General features: G+C 47.5%; 1 protein-coding gene across 1 annotated transcript in view; it reads right to left on the bottom strand.

Moving 5' to 3' along the window:
* TRIM54 (tripartite motif containing 54) overlaps window positions 1–24,324 on the bottom strand; it is a 73,704-nt gene that overhangs the window by 34,060 nt on the left and 15,320 nt on the right. Inside the window, exons 2-6 of the mRNA XM_075201014.1 lie at window positions 15,749–15,921; window positions 13,600–13,771; window positions 8,510–8,605; window positions 3,959–4,192; window positions 821–843 (exon numbers count right to left, since the gene is read on the bottom strand). Coding sequence (XP_075057115.1) covers window positions 821–843; window positions 3,959–4,192; window positions 8,510–8,605; window positions 13,600–13,771; window positions 15,749–15,921 — 698 coding nt within the window. The remainder of the gene's footprint in view (window positions 1–820; window positions 844–3,958; window positions 4,193–8,509; window positions 8,606–13,599; window positions 13,772–15,748; window positions 15,922–24,324) is intronic.

Raw genomic sequence — 24,324 nt, 5'->3', positions numbered from 1 at the left:
CATGGGATTTTTTAGGACATGATAGGATGAGGGACAATATGACCATGGCGGGACGTGATATGACAGATAGGACATGAAAGGATGGATAAGACATGGTGGGATGGATAAGACATGGTGGGATGGATAGGACATGATGGGACACATGATGGGATGGATAGGATATGCAGGGGCATGGTGGGATGGATAGGACATGATGGGACACATGGTGGGATGGATAGGACATGATGGGACACATGGTGGGATGGATAGGACATGATGGGACACATGATGGGATGGATAGGACATGCAGGGACATGGTGGGATGGATAGGACATGATGGGACACATGGTAGGATGGATAGGACATGATGGGACACATGGTGGGATGGATAGGACATGATGGGACACATGATGGGATGGATAGGACATGCAGGGACATGGTGGGATGAATAGGACATGATGGGACACATGGTGGGATGGATAGGACATGATGGGACACATGGTGGGATGGATAGGACATGATGGGACACATGGTAGGATGGATAGGACATGGTGGGATGGATAGGTCATGATGGGACACATGGTAGGATGGATAGGTCATGGTGGGATGGATAAGCCATGGTTGGATATGGTAGGATGGATAGGACATGATGGGACACATGGTGGGATGGATAGGACATGGTGGGATGGATAGGTCATGATGGGACACATGGTGGGATGGATAGGACATGGTAGGATGGATAGGTCATGGTGGGATGGATAGGTCATGATGAGATAGATAGGACATGATGGGCAAGAAGCAGGTGTTACATCTATGAGCATTTCTTGCTGGTCATACTCACTTTTTGTTCAGCTCCTTTACATTCTGTGGGAAAGAAGAGATGACAATTGAGATACTCAGTATCACTCTATGACTGTGTTCTTCCTGCTATGGGCTGACTACAATCTGTATGGTAACCTGTTGTTTTTCTATTCTATTCCCAAAATCTGCAAAACACTCCCAGCACCACTGTCATTGCTGTACCTATTGATCTGCAAGTTATCCATTTCCCTGGTTCTTTAATACTGATATCTGATTGCCCCTCTCTAAGAGAAGTACTGTACAGATGAGTCTGTAACCCAGGGGTTCAGTCAGAGGGACTGATGGGGCACATAACTCAGGGGTGCAGTCAGAGGGACAGATGAGGCACATAACTCAGGGGTGCAGTCAGAGGATCACATAACCCAGGGGTGCAGTCACAGGGGAAGATGGGCCCGTAACCCAGGGGTGCAGTCAGAAGGACAGTGGGGGTACATAACTCAGGGGTGCAGTCAGAAGGACAGATGGGGCACATAACTCAGGGGTGCAGTCAGAGGGACAGATGGGGCACATAACTCAGAGGTGCAGTCAGAGGGACAGTTGGGGCACATAACTCAGGGGTGCAGTCAGAGGGACAGATGGGGCACATAACTCAGGGGTGCAGTCAGAGGGACAGATGGGGCACATAGGGTGCAGTCAGAGGGACAGATGGGGCACATAACCCAGGGGTGCAGTCAGAGGGACAGATGGGGCACATAACTCAGGGGTGCAGTCAGAGGGACAGATGGAGCACATACCTCAGGGGTGCAGTCAGAGGGACAGATGGGGCACATAACTCAGGGGTGCAGTCAGAGGATCACATAACTCAGGGGTGCAGTCAGAGGGACAGTTGGGGCACATAAGTCAGGGGTGCAGTCAGAGGGACAGTGGGGGCACATAACTCAGGGGTGCAGTCAGAGGGGCAGTGGGGGCACACAACTCAGGGGTGCAGTCAGAGGGACAGTGGGGGCACATAACTCAGGGGTGCAGTCTGAGGTACAGATGGCACACATAATTCGGGGGGTGCAGTCAGAGGATCACATAACTCAGGGGTGCAGTCAGAGGGACAGTGGGGGCACATAACTCAGGGGTGCAGTCAGAGGATCACATAACTCAGGGGTGCAGTCAGAGGGACAGATGGGGCACATAACTCAGGGGTGCAGTCTGAGGTACAGATGGCACACAAAATTGGGGGGTGCAGTCAGAGGATCACATAACTCAGGGGTGCAGTCAGAGGTACAGATGGGGCACATAATCCGGGGGTGCAGTCAGAGGATCATATAACCCAGGGGTGCAGTCAGTGGATCACATAACCCAGGGGTGCAGTCAGAGGTACAGATGTGGCACATAACTCAGGGGTGCAGTCTGAGGTACAGATGGTGCACATAATTCGGGGGTGCAGTCAGAGGATCACATAACTCAGGAGTGCAGTCAGAGGGACAGATGGGGCACATAAATCGTGGGTGCAGTCAGAGGGACAGATGGGGCACATAACTCAGGGGTGCAGTCAGTGGATCACATAACTCAGGGGTGCAGTCAGAGGATCATATAACCCAGGGGTGCAGTCAGTGGATCACATAACCCAGGGGTGCAGTCAGAGGTACAGATGGGGCACATAACTCAGGGGTGCAGTCTGAGGTACAGATGGGGCACATAATTCGGGGGTGCAGTCAGAGGGACAGATGGGGCACATAACTCAGGGGTGCAGTCAGAGGATCACATAACTCAGGAGTGCAGTCGGAGGGACAGATGGGGCACATAAATCGTGGGTGCAGTCAGAGGGACAGATGGGGCACATAAATCGTGGGTGCAGTCAGAGGGACAGATGGGGCACATAACTCAGGGGTGCAGTCAGAGGGACAGATGGGGCACATAACTCAGGGGTGCAGTCAGAGGGACAGATGGGGCACATAAATCGTGGGTGCAGTCAGAGGGACAGATGGGGCACATAAATCGTGGGTGCAGTCAGAGGGACAGATGGGGCACATAACTCAGGGGTGCAGTCAGAGGATCACATAACTCAGGGGTGCAGTCAGTGGATCACATAACTCAGGGGTGCAGTCAGAGGATCATATAACCCAGGGGTGCAGTCAGTGGATCACATAACCCAGGGGTGCAGTCAGAGGTACAGATGGGGCACATAACTCAGGGGTGCAGTCTGAGGTACAGATGGGGCACATAATTCGGGGGTGCAGTCAGAGGGACAGATGGGGCACATAACTCAGGGGTGCAGTCAGAGGATCACATAACTCAGGAGTGCAGTCGGAGGGACAGATGGGGCACATAAATCGTGGGTGCAGTCAGAGGGACAGATGGGGCACATAACTCAGGGGTGCAGTCAGAGGATCACATAACTCAGGAGTGCAGTCGGAGGGACAGATGGGGCACATAACCCAGGGGTGCAGTCAGAGGGACAGATGGGGCACATAACTCAGGGGTGCAGTCAGAGGATCACATAACTCAGGAGTGCAGTCGGAGGGACAGATGGGGCACATAACCCAGGGGTGCAGTCAGAGGGACAGATGGGGCACATAACTCAGGGGTGCAGTCAGAGGGACAGATGGGGCACATAACTCAGGGGTGCAGTCAGAGGGACAGATGGGGCACATAAATCGTGGGTGCAGTCAGAGGGACAGATGGGGCACATAAATCGTGGGTGCAGTCAGAAAGACAGATGGGGCACATAAATCGTGGGTGCAGTCAGAGGGACAGATGGGGCACATAACTCAGGGGTGCAGTCAGAGGGACAGATGGGGCACATAAATCGTGGGTGCAGTCAGAGGGACAGATGGGGCACATAAATCGTGGGTGCAGTCAGAGGGACAGATGGGGCACATAACTCAGGGGTGCAGTCAGAGGGACAGATGGGGCACATAACTCAGGGGTGCAGTCAGAGGGACAGATGGGGCACATAAATCGTGGGTGCAGTCAGAGGGACAGATGGGGCACATAAATCGTGGGTGCAGTCAGAGGGACAGATGGGGCACATAACTCAGGGGTGCAGTCAGAGAATCACATAACTCAGAGGTGCAGTCAGAGGGACAGATGGGGCACATAACTCAGGGGTGCAGTCAGAGGATCACATAACCCAGGGGTGCAGTCAGAGTACACTGCAGGTCTATTTAGGTTCCTATGGTCCCACCTGCAGAAAAGCGGCCATCTGTGGCTCATCCATGGACTGTATGGCTGTTTCCACTAGTTTGGAGGTGACCTCCAGGTGGTCCCCATGTTTGCGGATCAGTCCCCTCACATACTGCAGCTTCTCCTCTTGCTGCCGTGTGATAATCTGTAATAATTCCTTCTTACGCTCCTCCAGGATGTTATATAGGGAGTCAAATCTCTGGCTGACGTGCTGCTTCTGCCTGCGACTGTTATCCTGTAACCAAGAGAGGGTATATTATCATACAGGGGGTATGTGGTATGTAACATTATCATACAGGGGGTATGTGGTATGTAACATTATCATACAGGGGGTATGTGGTATGGGACATTATCATACAGGGGGTATGTGGTATGTAACATTATCATACAGGGGGTATGCGGTATGGGACATTATCATACAGGGGGTATGTGGTATGGGACATTATCATACAGGGGGTATGTGGTATGTAACATTATCATACAGGGGGTATGTGGTATGTAACATTATCATACAGGGGGTATGCGGTATGTAACATTATCATACAGGGGGTATGTGGTATGGGACATTATCATACAGGGGGTATGTGGTATGTAACATTATTATATAGGGGGTATGCGGTATGTAACATTATTATATAGGGGGTATGTGGTATGTAACATTATTATATAGGGGGTATGTGGTATGTAACATTATTATATAGGGGGTATGTGGTATGTAACATTATTATATAGGGGGTATGCGGTATGGGACATTATCATACAGGGGGTATGTGGTATGTAACATTATTATATAGGGGGTATGTGGTATGTAACATTATCATACAGGGGGTATGTGGTATGTAACATTATCATACAGGGGGTATGCGGTATGGGACATTATCATACAGGGGGTATGTGGTATGTAACATTATCATACAGGGGGTATGTGGTATGTAACATTATCATACAGGGGGTATGCGGTATGTAACATTATCATACAGGGGGTATGTGGTATGGGACATTATCATACAGGGGGTATGTGGTATGTAACATTATCATACAGGGGGTATGTGGTATGTAACATTATCATACAGGGGGTATGTGGTATGTAACATTATCATACAGGGGGTATGTGGTATGTAACATTATCATACAGGGGGTATGTGGTATGTAACATTATTATATAGGGGGTATGCGGTATGGGACATTATCATACAGGGGGTATGTGGTATGTAACATTATTATATAGGGGGTATGCGGTATGGGACATTATCATACAGGGGGTATGTGGTATGTAACATTATTATATAGGGGGTATGTGGTATGTAACATTATCATACAGGGGGTATGTGGTATGTAACATTATCATACAGGGGGTATGTGGTATGTAACATTATTATATAGGGGGTATGCGGTATGGGACATTATCATATAGGGGGTACGTATGACTGTATGAGGTACATAACATTATCATACAGGGGGTATGTATCACTGCATGGATATGTAACATTATTATATAAGGTAACAGCAACACTATATGATATGGTAGAATGTTATGGTGCTTCATCCCAGTGGATGACCTTAAGTAGTGGTCTCCCCTTAAAATTAACCCCTGGATCTCTTTTACCCAATGTGGGCAGCCAACCTGCCCCAACTGCTCTGTCTCCATGTACTGCCTGTCTGCTGCCCACCTGCCGCGACTGCTCTGTCTCCATGTACTGCCTGTCTGCTGCCCACCTGCCCCGACTGCTCTGTCTCCATGTACTGCCTGTCTGCTACCCACCTGCCCCGACTGATCTGTCTCCATGTACTACCTGTCTGCTGCCCACCTGCCCCGACTGATCTGTCTCCATGTACTACCTGTCTGCTGCCCACCTGCCCCGACTGCTCTGTCTCCATGTACTACCTGTCTGCTGCCCACCTGCCCCGACTGCTCTGTCTCCATGTACTACCTGTCTGCTGCCCACCTGCCCCGACTGCTCTGTCTCCATGTACTGCCTGTCTGCTGCCCATCTGCCCCGACTGATCTGTCTCCATGTACTGCCTGTCTGCTACCCACCTGCCCCGACTGATCTGTCTCCATGTACTGCCTGTCTGCTACCCACCTGCCCCGACTGCTCTGTCTCCATGTACTGCCTTGTCTGCTGCCCACCTGCCCCGACTGCTCTGTCTCTATGTTCTGCCTGTCTGCTGCCCACCTGCCCCGACTGCTCTGTCTCCATGTACTGCCTGTCTGCTGCCCACCTGCCCCGACTGCTCTGTCTCCATGTACTGCCTGTCTGCTGCCCACCTGCCCCGACTGCTCTGTCTCCATGTACTGCCTGTCTGCTGCCCACCTGCCCCGACTGATCTGTCTCCATGTACTGCCTGTCTGCTACCCACCTGCCCCGACTGCTCTGTCTCCATGTACTGCCTGTCTGCTGCCCACCTGCCCCGACTGATCTGTCTCCATGTACTACCTGTCTGCTGCCCACCTGTCCAGACTGCTCTGTCTCCATGTACTGCCTGTCTGCTGCCCACCTGCCCCGACTGCTCTGTCTCCATGTACTGCCTTGTCTGCTGCCCACCTGCCCCGACTGCTCTGTCTCCATGTACTACCTGTCTGCTGCCCACCTGCCCTGACTGCACTGTCTCCATGTACTGCCTGTCTGCTGCCCACCTGCCCCGAGTGCTCTGTCTCCATGTACTGCCTGTCTGCTGCCCACCTGCCCCGACTGCTCTGTCTCCATGTACTGCCTGTCTGCTGCCCACCTGCCCCGACTGCTCTGTCTCCATGTACTGCCTGTCTGCTGCCCACCTGCCCTGGCTGCTCTGTCTCCATGTACTACCTGTCTGCTGCCCACCTGTCCAGACTGCTCTGTCTCCGTGTACTGCCTGTCTGCTGCCCACCTGCCCTGACTGCTCTGTCTCCATGTACTGCCTTGTCTGCTGCCCACCTGCCCCGACTGCTCTGTCTCCATGTACTACCTGTCTGCTGCCCACCTGCCCCGACTGCTCTGTCTCCATGTACTACCTGTCTGCTGCCCACCTGCCCTGACTGATCTGTCTCCATGTACTACCTGTCTGCTGCCCACCTGCCCCGACTGCTCTGTCTCCATGTACTGCCTGTCTGCTACCCACCTGCCCCGACTGATCTGTCTCCATTTACTACCTGTCTGCTGCCCACCTGCCCCGACTGCTCTGTCTCCATGTACTACCTGTCTGCTGCCCACCTGCCCTGACTGATCTGTCTCCATGTACTACCTGTCTGCTGCCCACCTGCCCCGACTGCTCTGTCTCCATGTACTACCTGTCTGCTGCCCACCTGCCCCGACTGCTCTGTCTCCATGTACTGCCTGTCTGCTGCCCACCTGCCCAGACTTACCTGTCTCCATGTACTGCCTGTCTGCTGCCCACCTGCCCCGACTGCTCTGTCTCCATGTACTGCCTGTCTGCTACCCACCTGCCCCGACTGCTCTGTCTCCATGTACTGCCTGTCTGCTGCCCACCTGCCCCGACTGCTCTGTCTCCATGTACTGCCTGTCTGCTACCCACCTGCCCCGACTGATCTGTCTCCATGTACTACCTGTCTGCTGCCCACCTGCCCTGACTGATCTGTCTCCATGTACTACCTGTCTGCTGCCCACCTGCCCCGACTGCTCTGTCTCCATGTACTACCTGTCTGCTGCCCACCTGCCCCGACTGCTCTGTCTCCATGTACTGCCTGTCTGCTGCCCACCTGCCCAGACTGCTCTGTCTCCATGTGCTGCCTGTCTGCTGCCCACCTGCCCAGACTGCTCTGTCTCCATGTACTGCCTGTCTGCTACCCACCTGCCCCGACTGATCTGTCTCCATGTACTGCCTGTCTGCTACCCACCTGCCCTGACTGATCTGTCTCCATGTACTACCTGTCTGCTGCCCACCTGCCCCGACTGCTCTGTCTCCATGTACTGCCTTGTCTGCTGCCCACCTGCCCCGACTGCTCTGTCTCCATGTTCTGCCTGTCTGCTGCCCACCTGTCCAGACTGCTCTGTCTCCATGTCCTGCCTGTCTGCTGCCCACCTGCCCAGACTGACCTGTCTCCATGTCCTGCCTGTCTGCTGCCCACCTGCCCAGACTGCTCTCTCTCCATGTACTGCCTGTCTGCTGCCCACCTGTCCCGACTGCTCTGTCTCCATGTACTACCTGTCTGCTGCCCACCTGCCCCGACTGACCTGTCTCCATGTACTGCCTGTCTGCTGCCCACCTGCCCCGACTGCTCTGTCTCCATGTACTGCCTGTCTGCTGCCCACCTGCCCCGACTGCTCTGTCTCCATGTACTACCTGTCTGCTGCCCACCTGCCCCGACTGACCTGTCTCCATGTCCTGCCTTGTCTGCTGCCCACCTGCCCAGACTGCTCTGTCTCCATGTACTACCTGTCTGCTGCCCACCTGCCCCGACTGATCTGTCTCCATGTACTGCCTTGTCTGCTGCCCACCCTGCTTGGACTGAGTTGTCTACATGCATTATTTGGGTTATTACCCCAAGGTACCTGGCCATGACACAGCTTACATAGAAGAGAATATATAGATATACTGCTTTATTGATACTTACTTCAACACTTTTACAGATTTCCTCCATCTGTGTGATAATGGCCTGGATGCGATCATTACCGGCCACAAGCATGGCGATCCCATCGCTGAGGTCACTCTGTAGGAACATTCATGTCATGTGCATCACACCCTCTGTCTGCAGGACTCCAGATATACAACGGTACATCCTGGCATTTCATCTCCATGTCTGGTTCCAGCATATACTGTATGACTATCCAGAGATGTAACTACGCGTGTCGGCCCCCAGCAAAATTAGTAGGGGCCCCATGTATACTCAATGTACATTTTTATATAAGGCTTTGGCAGGGAAGGCGGCCCCCCCATCCGCGGCCCCTGGCGCGCTGTCACTCCTGCGACGCGGCCTTAATAATATATTTACTGGTAAAACATAATACACAGAACATGTTACCTGTTTCTCATAACTGTATTGGGGCTCTACATAATTATTAATATATTCAGTTCTTCAGTTTCCTTACAGGACACAATGCTGGTGCTGTGGCCTATACATAATATCTCTAAAGGCTTAAAGTGTCATTTGTAAACCTGAATTGTACAACACTACTGAGAACTACAAATAAGGTGAAATGAAGGTATATATAACACAAAATGCTCATTAGCAGTTACATTAACAACAAGTAGACGGGTATAACATGTAGCAAGATTGGTAACTCTCCTCCAACTTCCACTACACGTATGTAGCGGACATGTTATACATGAAGCACAGCTAATTGTGTGTAGTGTGAGATGACAATATACAGACACAGCTAGTTGTGTGTAGTGTGAGATGACAATATACAGACACAGCTAATTGTGTGTAGTGTGAGATGACAATATACAGACACAGCTAGTTGTGTGTAGTGTGAGATGACAATATACAGACACAGCTAGTTGTGTGTAGTGTGAGATGACAATATACAGACACAGCTAGTTGTGTGTAGTGTGAGATGACAATATACAGACACAGCTAGTTGTGTGTAGTGTGAGATGACAATATACAGACACAGCTAGTTGTGTGTAGTGTGAGATGACAATATACAGACACAGCTAGTTGTGTGTAGTGTGAGATGACAATATACAGACACAGCTAGTTGTGTGTAGTGTGAGATGACAATATACAGACACAGCTAGTTGTGTGTAGTGTGAGATGACAATATACAGACACAGCTAGTTGTGTGTAGTGTGAGATGACAATATACAGACACAGCTAGTTGTGTGTAGTGTGAGATGACAATATACAGACACAGCTAGTTGTGTGTAGTGTGAGATGACAATATACAGACACAGCTAGTTGTGTGTAGTGTGAGATGACAATATACAGACACAGCTAGTTGTGTGTAGTGTGAGATAACAATATACAGACACAGCTAGTTGTGTGTAGTGTGAGATGACAATATACAGACACAGCTAGTTGTGTGTAGTGTGAGATGACAATATACAGACACAGCTAGTTGTGTGTAGTGTGAGGTGACAATATACAGACACAGCTAGTCAGCTAGTTGTGTGTAGTGTGAGATGACAATATACAGACACAGCTAGTTGTGTGTAGTGTGAGATGACAATATACAGACACAGCTAGTTGTGTGTAGTGTGAGATGACAATATACAGACACAGCTAGTTGTGTGTAGTGTGAGATGACAATATACAGACACAGCTAGTTGTGTGTAGTGTGAGATGACAATATACAGACACAGCTAGTTGTGTGTAGTGTGAGATGACAATATACAGACACAGCTAGTTGTGTGTAGTGTGAGATGACAATATACAGACACAGCTAGTTGTGTGTAGTGTGTGATGACAATATACAGACACAGCTAGTTGTGTGTAGTGTGAGATGACAATATACAGACACAGCTAGTTTGTGTGTAGTGTGAGATGACAATATACAGACACAGCTAGTTGTGTGTAGTGTGTGATGACAATATACAGACACAGCTAGTTGTGTGTAGTGTGAGATGACAATATACAGACACAGCTAGTTGTGTGTAGTGTGAGATGACAATATACAGACACAGCTAGTTGTGTGTAGTGTGAGATGACAATATACAGACACAGCTAGTTGTGTGTAGTGTGAGATGACAATATACAGACACAGCTAGTTGTGTGTAGTGTGAGATGACAATATACAGACACAGCTAGTTGTGTGTAGTGTGAGATGACAATATACAGACACAGCTAGTTGTGTGTAGTGTGAGATGACAATATACAGACACAGCTAGGTGTGTAGTGTGGATGACAAAATACAGACACAGCTAGTTGTGTGTAGTGTGTGATGACAATATACAGACACAGCTAGTTGTGTGTAGTGTGAGATGACAATATACAGACACAGCTAGTTGTGTGTAGTGTGAGATGACAATATACAGACACAGCTAGTTGTGTGTAGTGTGAGATGACAATATACAGACACAGCTAGTTGTGTGTAGTGTGAGATAACAATATACAGACACAGCTAGTTGTGTGTAGTGTGAGATGACAATATACAGACACAGCTAGTTGTGTGTAGTGTGAGATGACAATATACAGACACAGCTAGTTGTGTGTAGTGTGTGATGACAATATACAGACACAGCTAGTTGTGTGTAGTGTGAGATGACATATACAGACACAGCTAGTTGTGTGTAGTGTGAGATGACAATATACAGACACAGCTAGTTGTGTGTAGTGTGTGATGACAATATACAGACACAGCTAGTTGTGTGTAGTGTGAGATGACAATATACTGACACAGCTAGTTAGTGTGTAGTGTGAGATGACAATATACAGACACAGCTAGTTGTGTGTAGTGTGAGATGACAATATACAGACACAGCTAGTTGTGTGTAGTGTGAGATGACAATATACAGACACAGCTAGTTGTGTGTAGTGTGAGATGACAATATACAGACACAGCTAGTTGTGTGTAGTGTGAGATGACAATATACAGACACAGCTAGTTGTGTGTAGTGTGAGATGACAATATACAGACACAGCTAGTTGTGTGTAGTGTGAGATGACAATATACAGACACAGCTAGTTGTGTGTAGTGTGTGATGACAATATACAGACACAGCTAGTTGTGTGTAGTGTGAGATGACAATATACAGACACAGCTAGTTGTGTGTAGTGTGAGATGACAATATACAGACACAGCTAGTTGTGTGTAGTGTGAGATGACAATATACAGACACAGCTAGTTGTGTGTAGTGTGAGATAACAATATACAGACACAGCTAGTTGTGTGTAGTGTGAGATGACAATATACAGACACAGCTAGTTGTGTGTAGTGTGAGATGACAATATACAGACACAGCTAGTTGTGTGTAGTGTGAGATGACAATATACAGACACAGCTAGGTGTGTGTAGTGTGAGATGACAATATACAGACACAGCTAGTTGTGTGTAGTGTGAGATGACAATATACAGACACAGCTAGTTGTGTGTAGTGTGAGATGACAATATACAGACACAGCTAGTTGTGTGTAGTGTGAGATGACAATATACAGACACAGCTAGTTGTGTGTAGTGTGAGATGACAATATACAGACACAGCTAGTTGTGTGTAGTGTGAGATGACAATATACAGACACAGCTAGTTGTGTGTAGTGTGAGATGACAATATACAGACACAGCTAGTTGTGTGTAGTGTGAGAATGACAATATACAGACACAGCTAGTTGTGTGTAGTGTGAGAATGACAATATACAGACACAGCTAGTTGTGTGTAGTGTGAGATGACAATATACAGACACAGCTAGGTGTGTGTAGTGTGAGATGACAATATACAGACACAGCTAGTTGTGTGTAGTGTGAGATGACAATATACAGACACAGCTAGTTGTGTGTAGTGTGAGATGACATATACAGACACAGCTAGGTGTGTGTAGTGTGAGATGACAATATACAGACACAGCTAGTTGTGTGTAGTGTGAGATGACAATATACAGACACAGCTAGTGTGTGTAGTGTGAGATGACAATATACAGACACAGCTAGTTGTGTGTAGTGTGAGATGACAATATACAGACACAGCTAGTTGTGTGTAGTGTGAGATGACAATATACAGACACAGATAGCTTGTGTGTAGTGTGAGATGACAATATACAGACACAGCTAGTTGTGTGTAGTGTGAAGATGACAATATACAGACACAGCTAGTTGTGTGTAGTGTGAGATGACAATATACAGACACAGCTAGTTGTGTGTAGTGTGAGATGACAATATACAGACACAGCTAGTTGTGTGTAGTGTGAGATGACAATATACAGACACAGCTAGTTGTGTGTAGTGTGAGATGAACAATATACAGACACAGCTAGTTGTGTGTAGTGTGAGATGACAATATACAGACACAGATAGTTGTGTGTAGTGTGAGATGACAATATACAGACACAGCTAGTTGTGTGTAGTGTGAGATGACAATATACAGACACAGCTAGTTGTGTGTAGTGTGAGATGACAATATACAGACACAGCTAGTTGTGTGTAGTGTGAGATGACAATATACAGACACAGCTAGGTGTGTGTAGTGTGAGATGACAATATACAGACACAGCTAGTTGTGTGTAGTGTGAGATGACAATATACAGACACAGCTAGTTGTGTGTAGTGTGAGATGACAATATACAGACACAGCTAGTTGTGTGTAGTGTGAGATGACATTATACAGACACAGCTAGTTGTGTGTAGTGTGAGATGACAATATACAGACACAGCTAGTTGTGTGTAGTGTGAGATGACAATATACAGACACAGCTAGTTGTGTGTAGTGTGAGATGACAATATACAGACACAGCTAGTTGTGTGTAGTGTGAGATGACAATATACAGACACAGCTAGTTGTGTGTAGTGTGAGGTGACAATATACAGACACAGCTAGTTGTGTGTAGTGTGAGATGACAATATACAGACACAGCTAGTTGTGTGTAGTGTGAGATGACAATATACAGACACAGCTAGTTGTGTGTAGTGTGAGATGACAATATACAGACACAGCTAGTTGTGTGTAGTGTGAGGTGACAATATACAGACACAGCTAGTTGTGTGTAGTGTGAGATGACAATATACAGACACATGCCTCCAGGGATGGGATGCTGAGTGCCACAGGTGATACCTTCTGTCTTTTGTAGATACTGGACAGTGGGGCCACCTCACAGTCCTTGTGGGCTCCAAAGACCTTACACATTGAACAGGTCGGGGTCTCACAGCTCAGGCAATAGATATTAATTTTCTCCTCCTCGTGCTCCTCACACATTAAGTGTTGTTCCGATTTGGTGTTCAGAGGCCTGGAAGAGAAAAAGAGCCCGACGTTCAGGAGAATCAGTCAGAAATCCCAGCATGGAGGAGAGTGTATGAGGCTGAGACCCTGTACTCATAGAGATCCATCACGGTGATACAATTATAGTACATAATATAGCTGCAGTATTATAATGAACCTCTCTACATCTTTGTGGCTGAATCATGTGGAAATAACTTATTGTAATTAATGGTGCAGGGCGCCTCTGTATATCATTGCAAAATGTTCTCATTTTTGATACTGTGTTGTTCTCTGTACTGGAAATGTAGTGACATGTTGAAGAAATTAGTCTTTTGTAACTTATCTAGAGGAAGTCCCCCATGCTAATTAGGCCTTTTCATCAGAGTGATCAGTTTAGTCTGAATGCAGAGCAGGAGTTTGTTACCTTTATCAGCTCTTGTTAGATAGAGGAACTACATGAATAACACTGGGTACACACTGCAGAGTTTTCAGCCAACTATTGGTTTATTCTAGTGATAGACGACCATTTGGCCCAATATCGCATTAACTTTATATTGATGAACTATTCGTCGTTTCATTTGATTGTTCAGCAGAACTATAAATCTCATTCCAACCTTCTTCCGATCCTGTAGTGTGTATGCGCTCACTCAACGGTCTGCCCAGAGGAACCTGTCACTGTGTCTGTCTTGATAAATGTAGTGAGTGCTGTAGGTGGAATAACTCGTCCGTTCGTTCTGAGACTGAATATTTTGTTTCAGAGTCACAGAAGCTAACGAAATATATAATGACATTGTGGAAAATTCAAAGTATATTTTGTGTATACCCAGCCTTAATCATTGTGACAGCAATGACCGACTACACTGCTCTTGGACCAGATGAAGAGCACAGATCTGAAGGTAAATCATGTATATTATGTACACATGAATCGGCAGATTGATTGGAACTTTCGGCAGATTGATTGGAACTTCAGTCATTTGTAAAATCGTTAGTGATAACAGAGTGGTCGAAAGTTTTTGCAGTGTGTATCCAGCCTAATGCAATCAGCAAATAGTTTAGGGAATCACAGATTGATGTGAATTTTGCTATGCTAAATTGCGCTAAATGCAAGAGAAATATTACATCCTGGTGGTAAACATTCAATGTAATATCTCAGAAATTGTGCTGCCATCTCTGAAGGGGGCTGGGTTACCTCCTGCCTGTGGCAGAATCTGTATAAAAGGATCCCTGTTTGACCATGCTATGTATTATTCCATCTGTAACTTCTGCAGATCACTAGTACCTCAAACTAGTGTGTAAGGACACTTGAGTTAATAAACAGCACTGTTCCAGATCCTGCTTTGATGCCTACTTACTTGCTGTAATTCCTGTGACCTACAGATTAGACCAATCCATTATCCTGCTGTTCTGTGGTTGGAATCCAGAATCTAGCACTACCGCTCTGCCTGCTACCTGCAGCTCTGACCAGTGTGATAGGCCAGGGGGAACCATCCACAGCAACCCTGATCTGAAGGCGAGAGGTCAGGGGTACCAGCCCAGGTGTAGCAGCAAGGGGGTACACTAGCAGCGACAGTTACCCAGAAGGAAGCGGTTCTAGGTGCTGGTGAAGGAGCCTATTGATGGCAGCAGAGCACCTCCTACAGCATTTAGAGGGGCGGTGTCAGGTTGACATAGGAGGTCCATCCTGTCACCGGCTGTATATACTGCTGTTACCCAGATCTATAACTTAAAAGAAAGAAAAATGCTTTCCACCTAGGCCTCAATTTTAACCAAATGAACCTAAAATGTTCATAAACTGCCCCCCCCTCAGTGTAGCGCCCTGGGCGGTCGCCCCTATAGCACAGCCCTAGTTACGGCCCTGCTGTCAGCTGTGTTATCTGCGCTTAGGCTCAATATATTGATTACATACTCAGCATTGACTACAGCAGCTATCATTCACACACAAGGCCCTAGGACGCCCTCCAATTAGATCCCTGGATGACACATGTACTGCCTGATATTACGTTACCTGGATGACTCCTGCTTGTAGATGTCTATAATATTTTCCACCAGCAGGTTCCGCTGCAGCCCATACACCCCGTGTCTGTCCAGGACGACCTCATGTCGACATGATGGGCACCTAAACCGTCCCCCGGATGACACGGTGCTGGAACCACGGGACTGCCATAGAGGATTCGAGGCCTATAGACATAGAGCAGGGACTGGGTCACAAATACATGTGTGGCTGGATCATGTAGAAATAATTTACTGTAGATATTTATTTTAATTATGGGTGCAGTATACTGTATATCATTGCAAATGTACTTTTTTTTATATTGGTATGTGTTTTGTATGGAAATATTAGAGACAGTATGTCATGTTTGAGTTTTGTAAGTTTTCTTTAGGAAATCCCAAGTAAGCATATGTGTGAAGCAGATGTGTTTTTTCAACTGTCTGGAGACAGGTAATCTCATGTTAATTAGACCTTTTCATCGCTGGGTAACTAACATATCTGCTGTGTACTCCCTATGCAAGTGATCACAGATGAATGTGAGTTTTGCAAGTAAAATTGCGTTAAAAGCAAGATTATAGAAATGTTATATCCTGAAGGTAAACATTCAATATAAACCCTCAGACGTAGTGGTGCCGCTAGCAGCAATGTAAGAAATTGTTAAACCCCTCCAGGCTGAGTTAAGTGCAGGCTGCGTGAAGCACTTGGACTGGTTAGAGGGGCAGGAGGCTGGATTACCTCCTGCCAGGGTATCTGTGTAAATCTGTATAAAAAGCGGACTGTTTGACCATGTAATGTAGTATTATACCATCTGTATTTCTGTATATCACTAGTACCTCAAACTAGTGTAACTGTCCTTATTAGGACTGGCTGAGCTAATAAACATCACAGCTTCAAGATCCTGCTCTGACGACTAGTTACCTCCTTTAATTCCTGTGACCTACAGATTAGACCCAAAATGTAATCTGTTATCGTGCTGTTCTGAGGTTTGGACCCAGCATCCAGTACCACCGCTCTGCCCGCTACTCAGCAGCTCTGGCCAGTGTGATAGGCCAGGGGGGAACCATCCACAGCAACTCTGATCTGAAGGAGGAGGTCAGGGGTACCAGCCCAGGTGCCCAGGGGGTACACTAGCAGCGAGAGTTACCTAGAAGGACGCGGCTCTAGGTGCCAGTGAAAGAGCCTAGTGGTGGCAGCAGGCTCCTCCTACTGCGGGTAGAGGGCACATTTGGGAGAAAGAAAAGGGGACGGCAACACAACAGACTGGGTAGCATAGGAGGTTCATACTTTCACAACATGTATTCTCTGTAACCCCAGACAAGTAACAGGTACTGAGATTTTAAATTATTTGTCCGTGACTGTTTTTGTCTATACCTGTTGGATGTATTTCCCAGTAATACTAGGACAGTATCCATTCTTATACCATATATAAGGAGAGAAAAGTAGAAAAAATAAGTGTATCTTGTAGGGACACGCCCTGGATGTATCCTGATGTATTTTAAAGAAATGTTAAATCTTTATTATTTATCCATTAAAATGAATTACTTGAAATATCCCTGATCCCCGTACAGCAAAATATTAAAATCAAATAGTGAAAATTGTGATGTTGTAATAAACTTGTGAGAGAGGAATCCTGGAATACTATACACACTCCTATAAAACTCATTTCTGAGGGAATTTAATGAATGTGAATATTATTAGATACAAGATATATTTAAAAATTACAAGGAGGCAAAACCCGTCATTGGTTATCACTCCATCACAATTTTCAGGGATATTTCAAGAAATTAATTTTAATAATAATAAATAAATAATAATAATGATAATTTATTCTAAATAAATAAATTAGGACACATTCTCGGAGCGCCCCTACAAAATATACTTTAAGGGATAGTACATAATCTCCCTCAGATGATCACATACCCAGCGTAGATTGGATGGAGTGTGACACAGTACAACTTCCTGACGTGCGTGCTGAATGTATCTCCCAGTAATACTAGGTCAGTATACATTCTTATTCATTATGTTAGGAGAGCTGCACAGTACAACTTCCTAATGTACATGTTGCGTGTATTTTATTCTTATATAAATATGAAATGATATAATTTTCTTATTATGTATGTAGGTAAACATGCACAATTATCTGAGTGGTATTTCTCATGATCCATTCTTATTCGGTAACATAACCTATAAATAAACATTGATGATAATTATAGAACGGTGAGACCTTTGGAAGAAAGAGATTAACCACTTGGAGAGTAGAATGAAGACTGCTGGGTATAGACCATTCGTCTTATTACTAAACACCTCACTGGATACAATTCATTGTGCTAGAAACATTGCTTGGCACATTACATATGGAAGGGTTCAGAATATATTCCCATATCTCCTGGAAGCTGGGAATCATTGCCTCATATATAAATTATTCTGTAACATTAACCCCATGTTCCAGTTGAGGTGAGCTTCATCTTGGAGATGTCAGTGTGCTACATGTGGGTAAAGCACGTTAGGAACGCCATATTCAGATTCCCACTGTTAAGTTTTGATCTGCTTTTAAATCTGTTTGTTACTGAGACCTGCTATGCCATTTAGGTGTGTCTCTGTCTGAGTGCTGATGGAAGACTTCACTTTATAAACTCTCACCCATCCTGCACTCATTGCTAGTGATAGTGTTACATGCTAGCTTCCTGTTTCCTGTATCTGCCTCCTATGTAATTCTGACTTTGCATCAAGCAGTTCCTGGCTCTGCATTCAGCTGTCTCTTAGTACCTGATACCTGGCTGTGCAGCTTATTGTATCTTGGTTCCTGATACATGCCCTTGCAGCTGCACACTATTCATATAGCTCTACACAGTTTCCCCAGGCATGGACTGCAGTGATTATCTCTGTTCATTTGCAGTAAAGACTGCTATATTCCTGCATTGCCACAAAGGCTGTTATATTACTGCATTGTCCCAAAGGCTGCTATATTCCTGCATTGCCACAAAGGCTGCTATATTCCTACATTACCACAAAAGCTGCTATATTTCTTCATTACCACAAAGGTTGCTGTATTCCTGCATTGTCACACAGACTGCTATATTCGTGCATTGCCACAAATGCTGTTAAATTCTTGCATTGTCACAAAGACTAATATTACTGCATTGCCACAAATACTGTTATATTCCTGCATTGCCACAAAGGCTGCTGTATTCCTGCATTGTCACAGAGGCTGGTATATTTCTGCATTGCTACAAATACTGTTATATTCCTGCATTACCTCAGAGTCCGTGTTTGCACGTCTTCTTTTGATTACTGTAGTATCCAGTGTGCATGTGCTCAGACCATCATTGCATGCGGTAAAATGCAATAAACTTCCTATTGTTTTTACTACAAAATTACCTCGTAATTACTTTGAATTCCTAACACCCACCTAGCCAAACAAACATGTCTGCTTCTAGTGATAGATCGCTTAACCTGAAGTCTTGACAGAGCTTTGCAGAAATAGGTTTTGCAAAGTGCCCACAAATGTTTAATGAACTCGTCACTACTGCGGAGAGATGTGAAACTATGCAACAGATGATGCAACAGATGATAAATCACTGGGGTTCCCGTCTAAAAAGGGTGTAAAGATAACCCAAACAGCCCTGTGAAGTGTACAGGAGGAGAAATAATAAGTGGTCCAGGTTATCCATGCTACTGCACTATGAACTTAGCTGCGGGGAAACCCCAATTGTTCCAGATGACCATCTACTTCACTCTTGTCCTAACAAGGCGGGAATAGACCAGGCCTAGGCATTGAAGAAGAGGTGCATCTAGGTCTTCAAATAGTCTCTTCCAGGAATTGTTTTGATTCTGGTTCAGGTCACCTATGGTTCCTATTCTACCTCTGTTCCAGCCATCTTAGACAGTGACACAGCCAGTAACTTCCTCAATGTGAAGTTCAGCCAGGCCCTTGGTATTCCTTCTGCTAAGTTGGAGTCAGGTATCATGGTCTGTGGTTTGGATGGTAACCCTTTGATTGGGGCTATGCAGCTCTTGGTGGGTAACCTCCATTCCAAAAACCTCTCTTTTCAATTGATCTCCTGCCCTTCTGTTCCCTTGATTCTGGGGCACCCCTGGCTCCAGCATCATAATCCACACATTGGAGTAAGGGGGAGATTATACGTTGGAGTGTGGCCTTCTCTGCAACCTGTCTGACCTTACCCCTTAGGGTCCTACAGCCTTGTCTAAAAAAGAGGTTCCATATCCTTACAGGGACTTCCAAGGTGAATTCTCCAAGAAGAAGGCAGATTCCCTTCCTCCTCATCGGGACTATGACTGTGCAAATAACATCATTCCTGGATCTAAGCTACCCAAAGGCAGATTGTATACAGCTACCATCCCTGAGACTAAAGCCAGTATGTGGAGGAAGTGTGAAAAAAGGTTGATTCCACCAGACTGTGACAAAGCAGCAAACTCCAAGAATTGCCTTAAGGCAGTGGTTCCCAAACTTTCTCAGTTCGAGGAACCCTTGGGGTCACCATAATCTTTCCAAGGCACCCCTAAGTCAAAATAGTTACCGGGTAGACCCATTTTTTAAGTAGTTGGGTCAAAATGATGTAAGATGTATTTAGGCCCCTTCACCATCACATTGTGCCCCTTCACCATATTACTCTGTCCCCCTCTTCGCCATCTCACACTGTGTCCCATTCTTCACCATCTCTCTCTGTCCTCCTTCAGCGTGTCTCTGTGCTCCCCTTCACTCTCCTTTACTTACCTTCTTTCCTGATGTCCTCTCTGCTGCTGCTGCTCACTGAGGCTGATGGACGTGATGACGTCACGCCTGGCAGTCAGTGAGAAGGATCCGGCGCTGGATGATTGCTAAGTTGCTTTTTTTTCTCTTTTTATTGCTAGGGCGATCGCGGCTCCCTTTGGGAACAGCTGGCTTAAGGAGACCACTAATTGTGATGTTCTGTTGCCTGTTATGATTCCTAGCATGAACTCCAGGAAAAACAAAAGTGTCTTAAACCAAAGTGTGTTTATTAAGGCAGAGATACTCGGGAAACCAATTAGTGTAGATAACTGTAAACAGAAACACAGTTCATAGAATTTGCAGGTTTCACTAGCAGAAATAACAGGTATACGCTGACACGGTGGCTCAGTGGTTAGCACTTCTGCCTCACAGCACTGGGGTCATGAGTTCAATTCCCGACCATGGCCTTATCTGTGTGGAGTCTGTATGTTGTCCCTGTGTTTGCGTGGGTTTCCTCCGGGTGCTCCGGTTTTCTCCCACACTCCAAAAAGAGACATACTGGTAGGTTAATTGGCTGCTATCTAAATTGACCCTAGTCTGTCTCTCTGTCTGTCTGTCTGTGTGTGAGTCTGTGTATCTATAAGGGAATTTAGACTGTAAGCTCCAATGGGCAGGGACTGATGTGAGTTCTCTGTACATCGCTGCGGAATAAGTGGCGCTTTATAAATGATATAAATGATGATGATGATGATGATAATACACAAAATAGGAAGAGGTGCTGAATTAGTTCATAGAAGCAACAGGTTCCGAGGAATAATTCAGATGACAATGTACAGTTCAAACGCAGGAACAAGGAGACAGAGTTACCCAATCTGCCGAGACACGAGGCTCCAGATGCTGGAAACCGGTATCAGAATTCCAGATAACCAGGAAGCATGAGGCAGTGGATGAATGAGATAGCCAAGAGGCATGAGGCATGGGGCACCGGATGAAAAGACAGGAGTCAGGATTCCAGATAGCCAAGAGGCATGAGGCACGGGGCACCAGATGAAGAGACAGGCATCACAGATGAAAGGCAGAATGAAATATCAGGCAAAGGGTCAGTCCAGTCAGCGATATACATAGTTGGGGTCACAAGTAATATGGTCACGGGTGGTCAGGTCACAGGCAGAGGTCAAACCGAGTATCTGACCAGAAAAGTATACACCATACTTTCCAACTTTTTCAGGTGCCCCTCCGGGAGTTCCCAGAGGGGTACGGACGGAGGGGGCGGGGCATAGAAAATCAAGTAATTTTATCCCCACCCTGTGATGTAATGTCATGAACGCGTCATTTTACAGTGGGGCCAAAATGACATGATTCCCTAAGAATCGCATCAATACTGCACTAATAGTGCCCATTTCACTAGGAAGTGGGCAGAGGCGTGAAGTTGCCCTACTCTCCTACCTGAAATTTGTGCGTCTCCTGGACATTCCGGGAGAGTTGGCAAGCATGGTATACACACAGGATTAGACAACCAGCCGCAGTCAGAAACAAACAATGTACTGCACAGGCTGCAGGGAAGGGCAGTCTTCTTAAAGGTCAGAGACAGGTGATAGCGTCCAGGAGTAAATGAGATTAACTCCTGCAGGTAGAAGAATGGACAGAGTACCACAGCGGCCCCTCTGGTAGTACAGAGGTACCGCAGGCTAGCTTCAATGTAATGGCAGAGTCCTAACATTGCCCCTATTTGTACTATAATACTGTGGCTGTAAACCTTTTCATAAGCGTATAGTGCTACTGGTGGCTATTCTCAAATACATACTTCATTTTCTATGATTTTTGTCTGGGTGTAAAAATACTCTCTGTGGTAAAGGGGTGGGCTGAGAAGTATCCTGGTAAGTATGGTCTTGGTGTGAGTCATTGCTGGGTAATCCCCGGTACACTCTCTGCCAGATGCTACAACTAAGAGCCTGATTCAGTATGTGGACAACACAACCAGCTCTGCTGTTACTGTCTGCCGGTCACTACATTGACTCCCCGTTGCCTACAGCATTCAGTATATACTCATCTTCACCTACAGAGCATCCAGCCAAACCCCCCCACCCCACTCATCACCAACGTGTCTCATCCCACACTAATCCCCTTCCCTCCGCTCTGCCACCGACCGCCGTCACACTACCTCACTGATCACCTCTTCCCACCCCCCCCCACTCATCACCAACCTCATCTCAGGCCACACTAATCCCCTTCCCTCCGCTCTGCCACTGATCACCTATTCCCACCCCTCCCCCCCACTCATCACCAACCTATCTCAGCCCACACTAATCCCCTTCCCTCCGCTCTGCCACCGACCGCCGTCACACTACCTCACTGATCACCTCTTCCCACCCCCCCCCACTCATCACCAACCTCATCTCAGCCCACACTAATCCCCTTCCCTCCGCTCTGCACCGACCGCCGCCACTACCTCACTGATCACCTCTTCCCACCCCCACCCCCCACTCATCACCAACCTATCTCAGGCCACACTAATCCCCTTCCCTCCGCTCTGCCACTGACCGCCGTCACACTACCTCACTGATCACCTCTTCCAACCCCCCCCACTCATCACCAACCTATCTCAGGCCACACTAATCCCCTTCCCTCCGCTCTGCCACTGACCGCCGTCACACTACCTCACTGATCACCTATTCCCACCCCTCCCCCCCACTCATCACCAACCTATCTCAGCCCACACTAATCCCCTTCCCTCCGCTCTGCCACCGACCGCCGTCACACTACCTCACTGATCACCTCTTCCCACCCCCCCCACTCATCACCAACCTCATCTCAGCCCACACTAATCCCCTTCCCTCCGCTCTGCACCGACCGCCGCCACTACCTCACTGATCACCTCTTCCCACCCCCACCCCCCACTCATCACCAACCTATCTCAGGCCACACTAATCCCCTTCCCTCCGCTCTGCCACTGACCGCCGTCACACTACCTCACTGATCACCTCTTCCCACCCCCCCCCACTCATCACCAACCTCATCTCAGCCCACACTAATCCCCTTCCCTCCGCTCTGCCACTGACCGCCGTCACACTACCTCACTGATCACCTCTTCCCACCCCCCCCCCACTCATCACCAACCTCATCTCAGCCCACACTAATCCCCTTCCCTCCGCTCTGCCACCGACCGCCGTCACACTACCTCACTGATCACCTCTTCCCACCCCCCCCCCCACTCATCACCAACCTATCTCAGCCCACACTAATCCCCTTCCCTCCGCTCTGCCACTGACCGCCGTCACACTACCTCACTGATCACCTCTTCCAACCCCCCCACTCATCACCAACCTCATCTCAGCCCACACTAATCCCCTTCCCTCCGCTCTGCCACCGACCGCCGTCACACTACCTCACTGATCACCTCTTCCCACCCCCCCCACTCATCACCAACCTCATCTCAGCCCACACTAATCCCCTTCCCTCCGCTCTGCCACCGACCGCCGTCACACTACCTCACTGATCACCTCTTCCAACCCCCCCACTCATCACCAACCTCATCTCAGCCCACACTAATCCCCTTCCCTCCGCTCTGCCACCGACCGCCGCCGCACTACCTCACTGATCACCTCCTCCCACCCCCCCACTCATCACCAACCTCATCTCAGCCCACACTAATCCCCTTCCCTCCGCTCTGCCACCGACCGCCGCCGCACTACCTCCCTGATCACCTCTTCCCACCACCCCCTACTCATCACCAACCTCATCTTAGCCCACACTAATCCCCTTCCCTCCGCTCTGCCACCGACCGCCGCTGCACTACCTCACTGATCACCTCTTCCCACCCCCCCACTCATCACCAACCTCATCTTAGCCCACACTAATCCCCTTCCCTCCGCTCTGCCAC

This window comes from Mixophyes fleayi, chromosome 3 (assembly GCF_038048845.1).
Source record: "Mixophyes fleayi isolate aMixFle1 chromosome 3, aMixFle1.hap1, whole genome shotgun sequence".
Taxonomy (NCBI): domain Eukaryota; kingdom Metazoa; phylum Chordata; class Amphibia; order Anura; family Limnodynastidae; genus Mixophyes; species Mixophyes fleayi.
The sequence above is the reverse complement of the archived record's forward strand: the minus strand, read 5'-3'. Positions and strand labels throughout refer to the sequence as shown.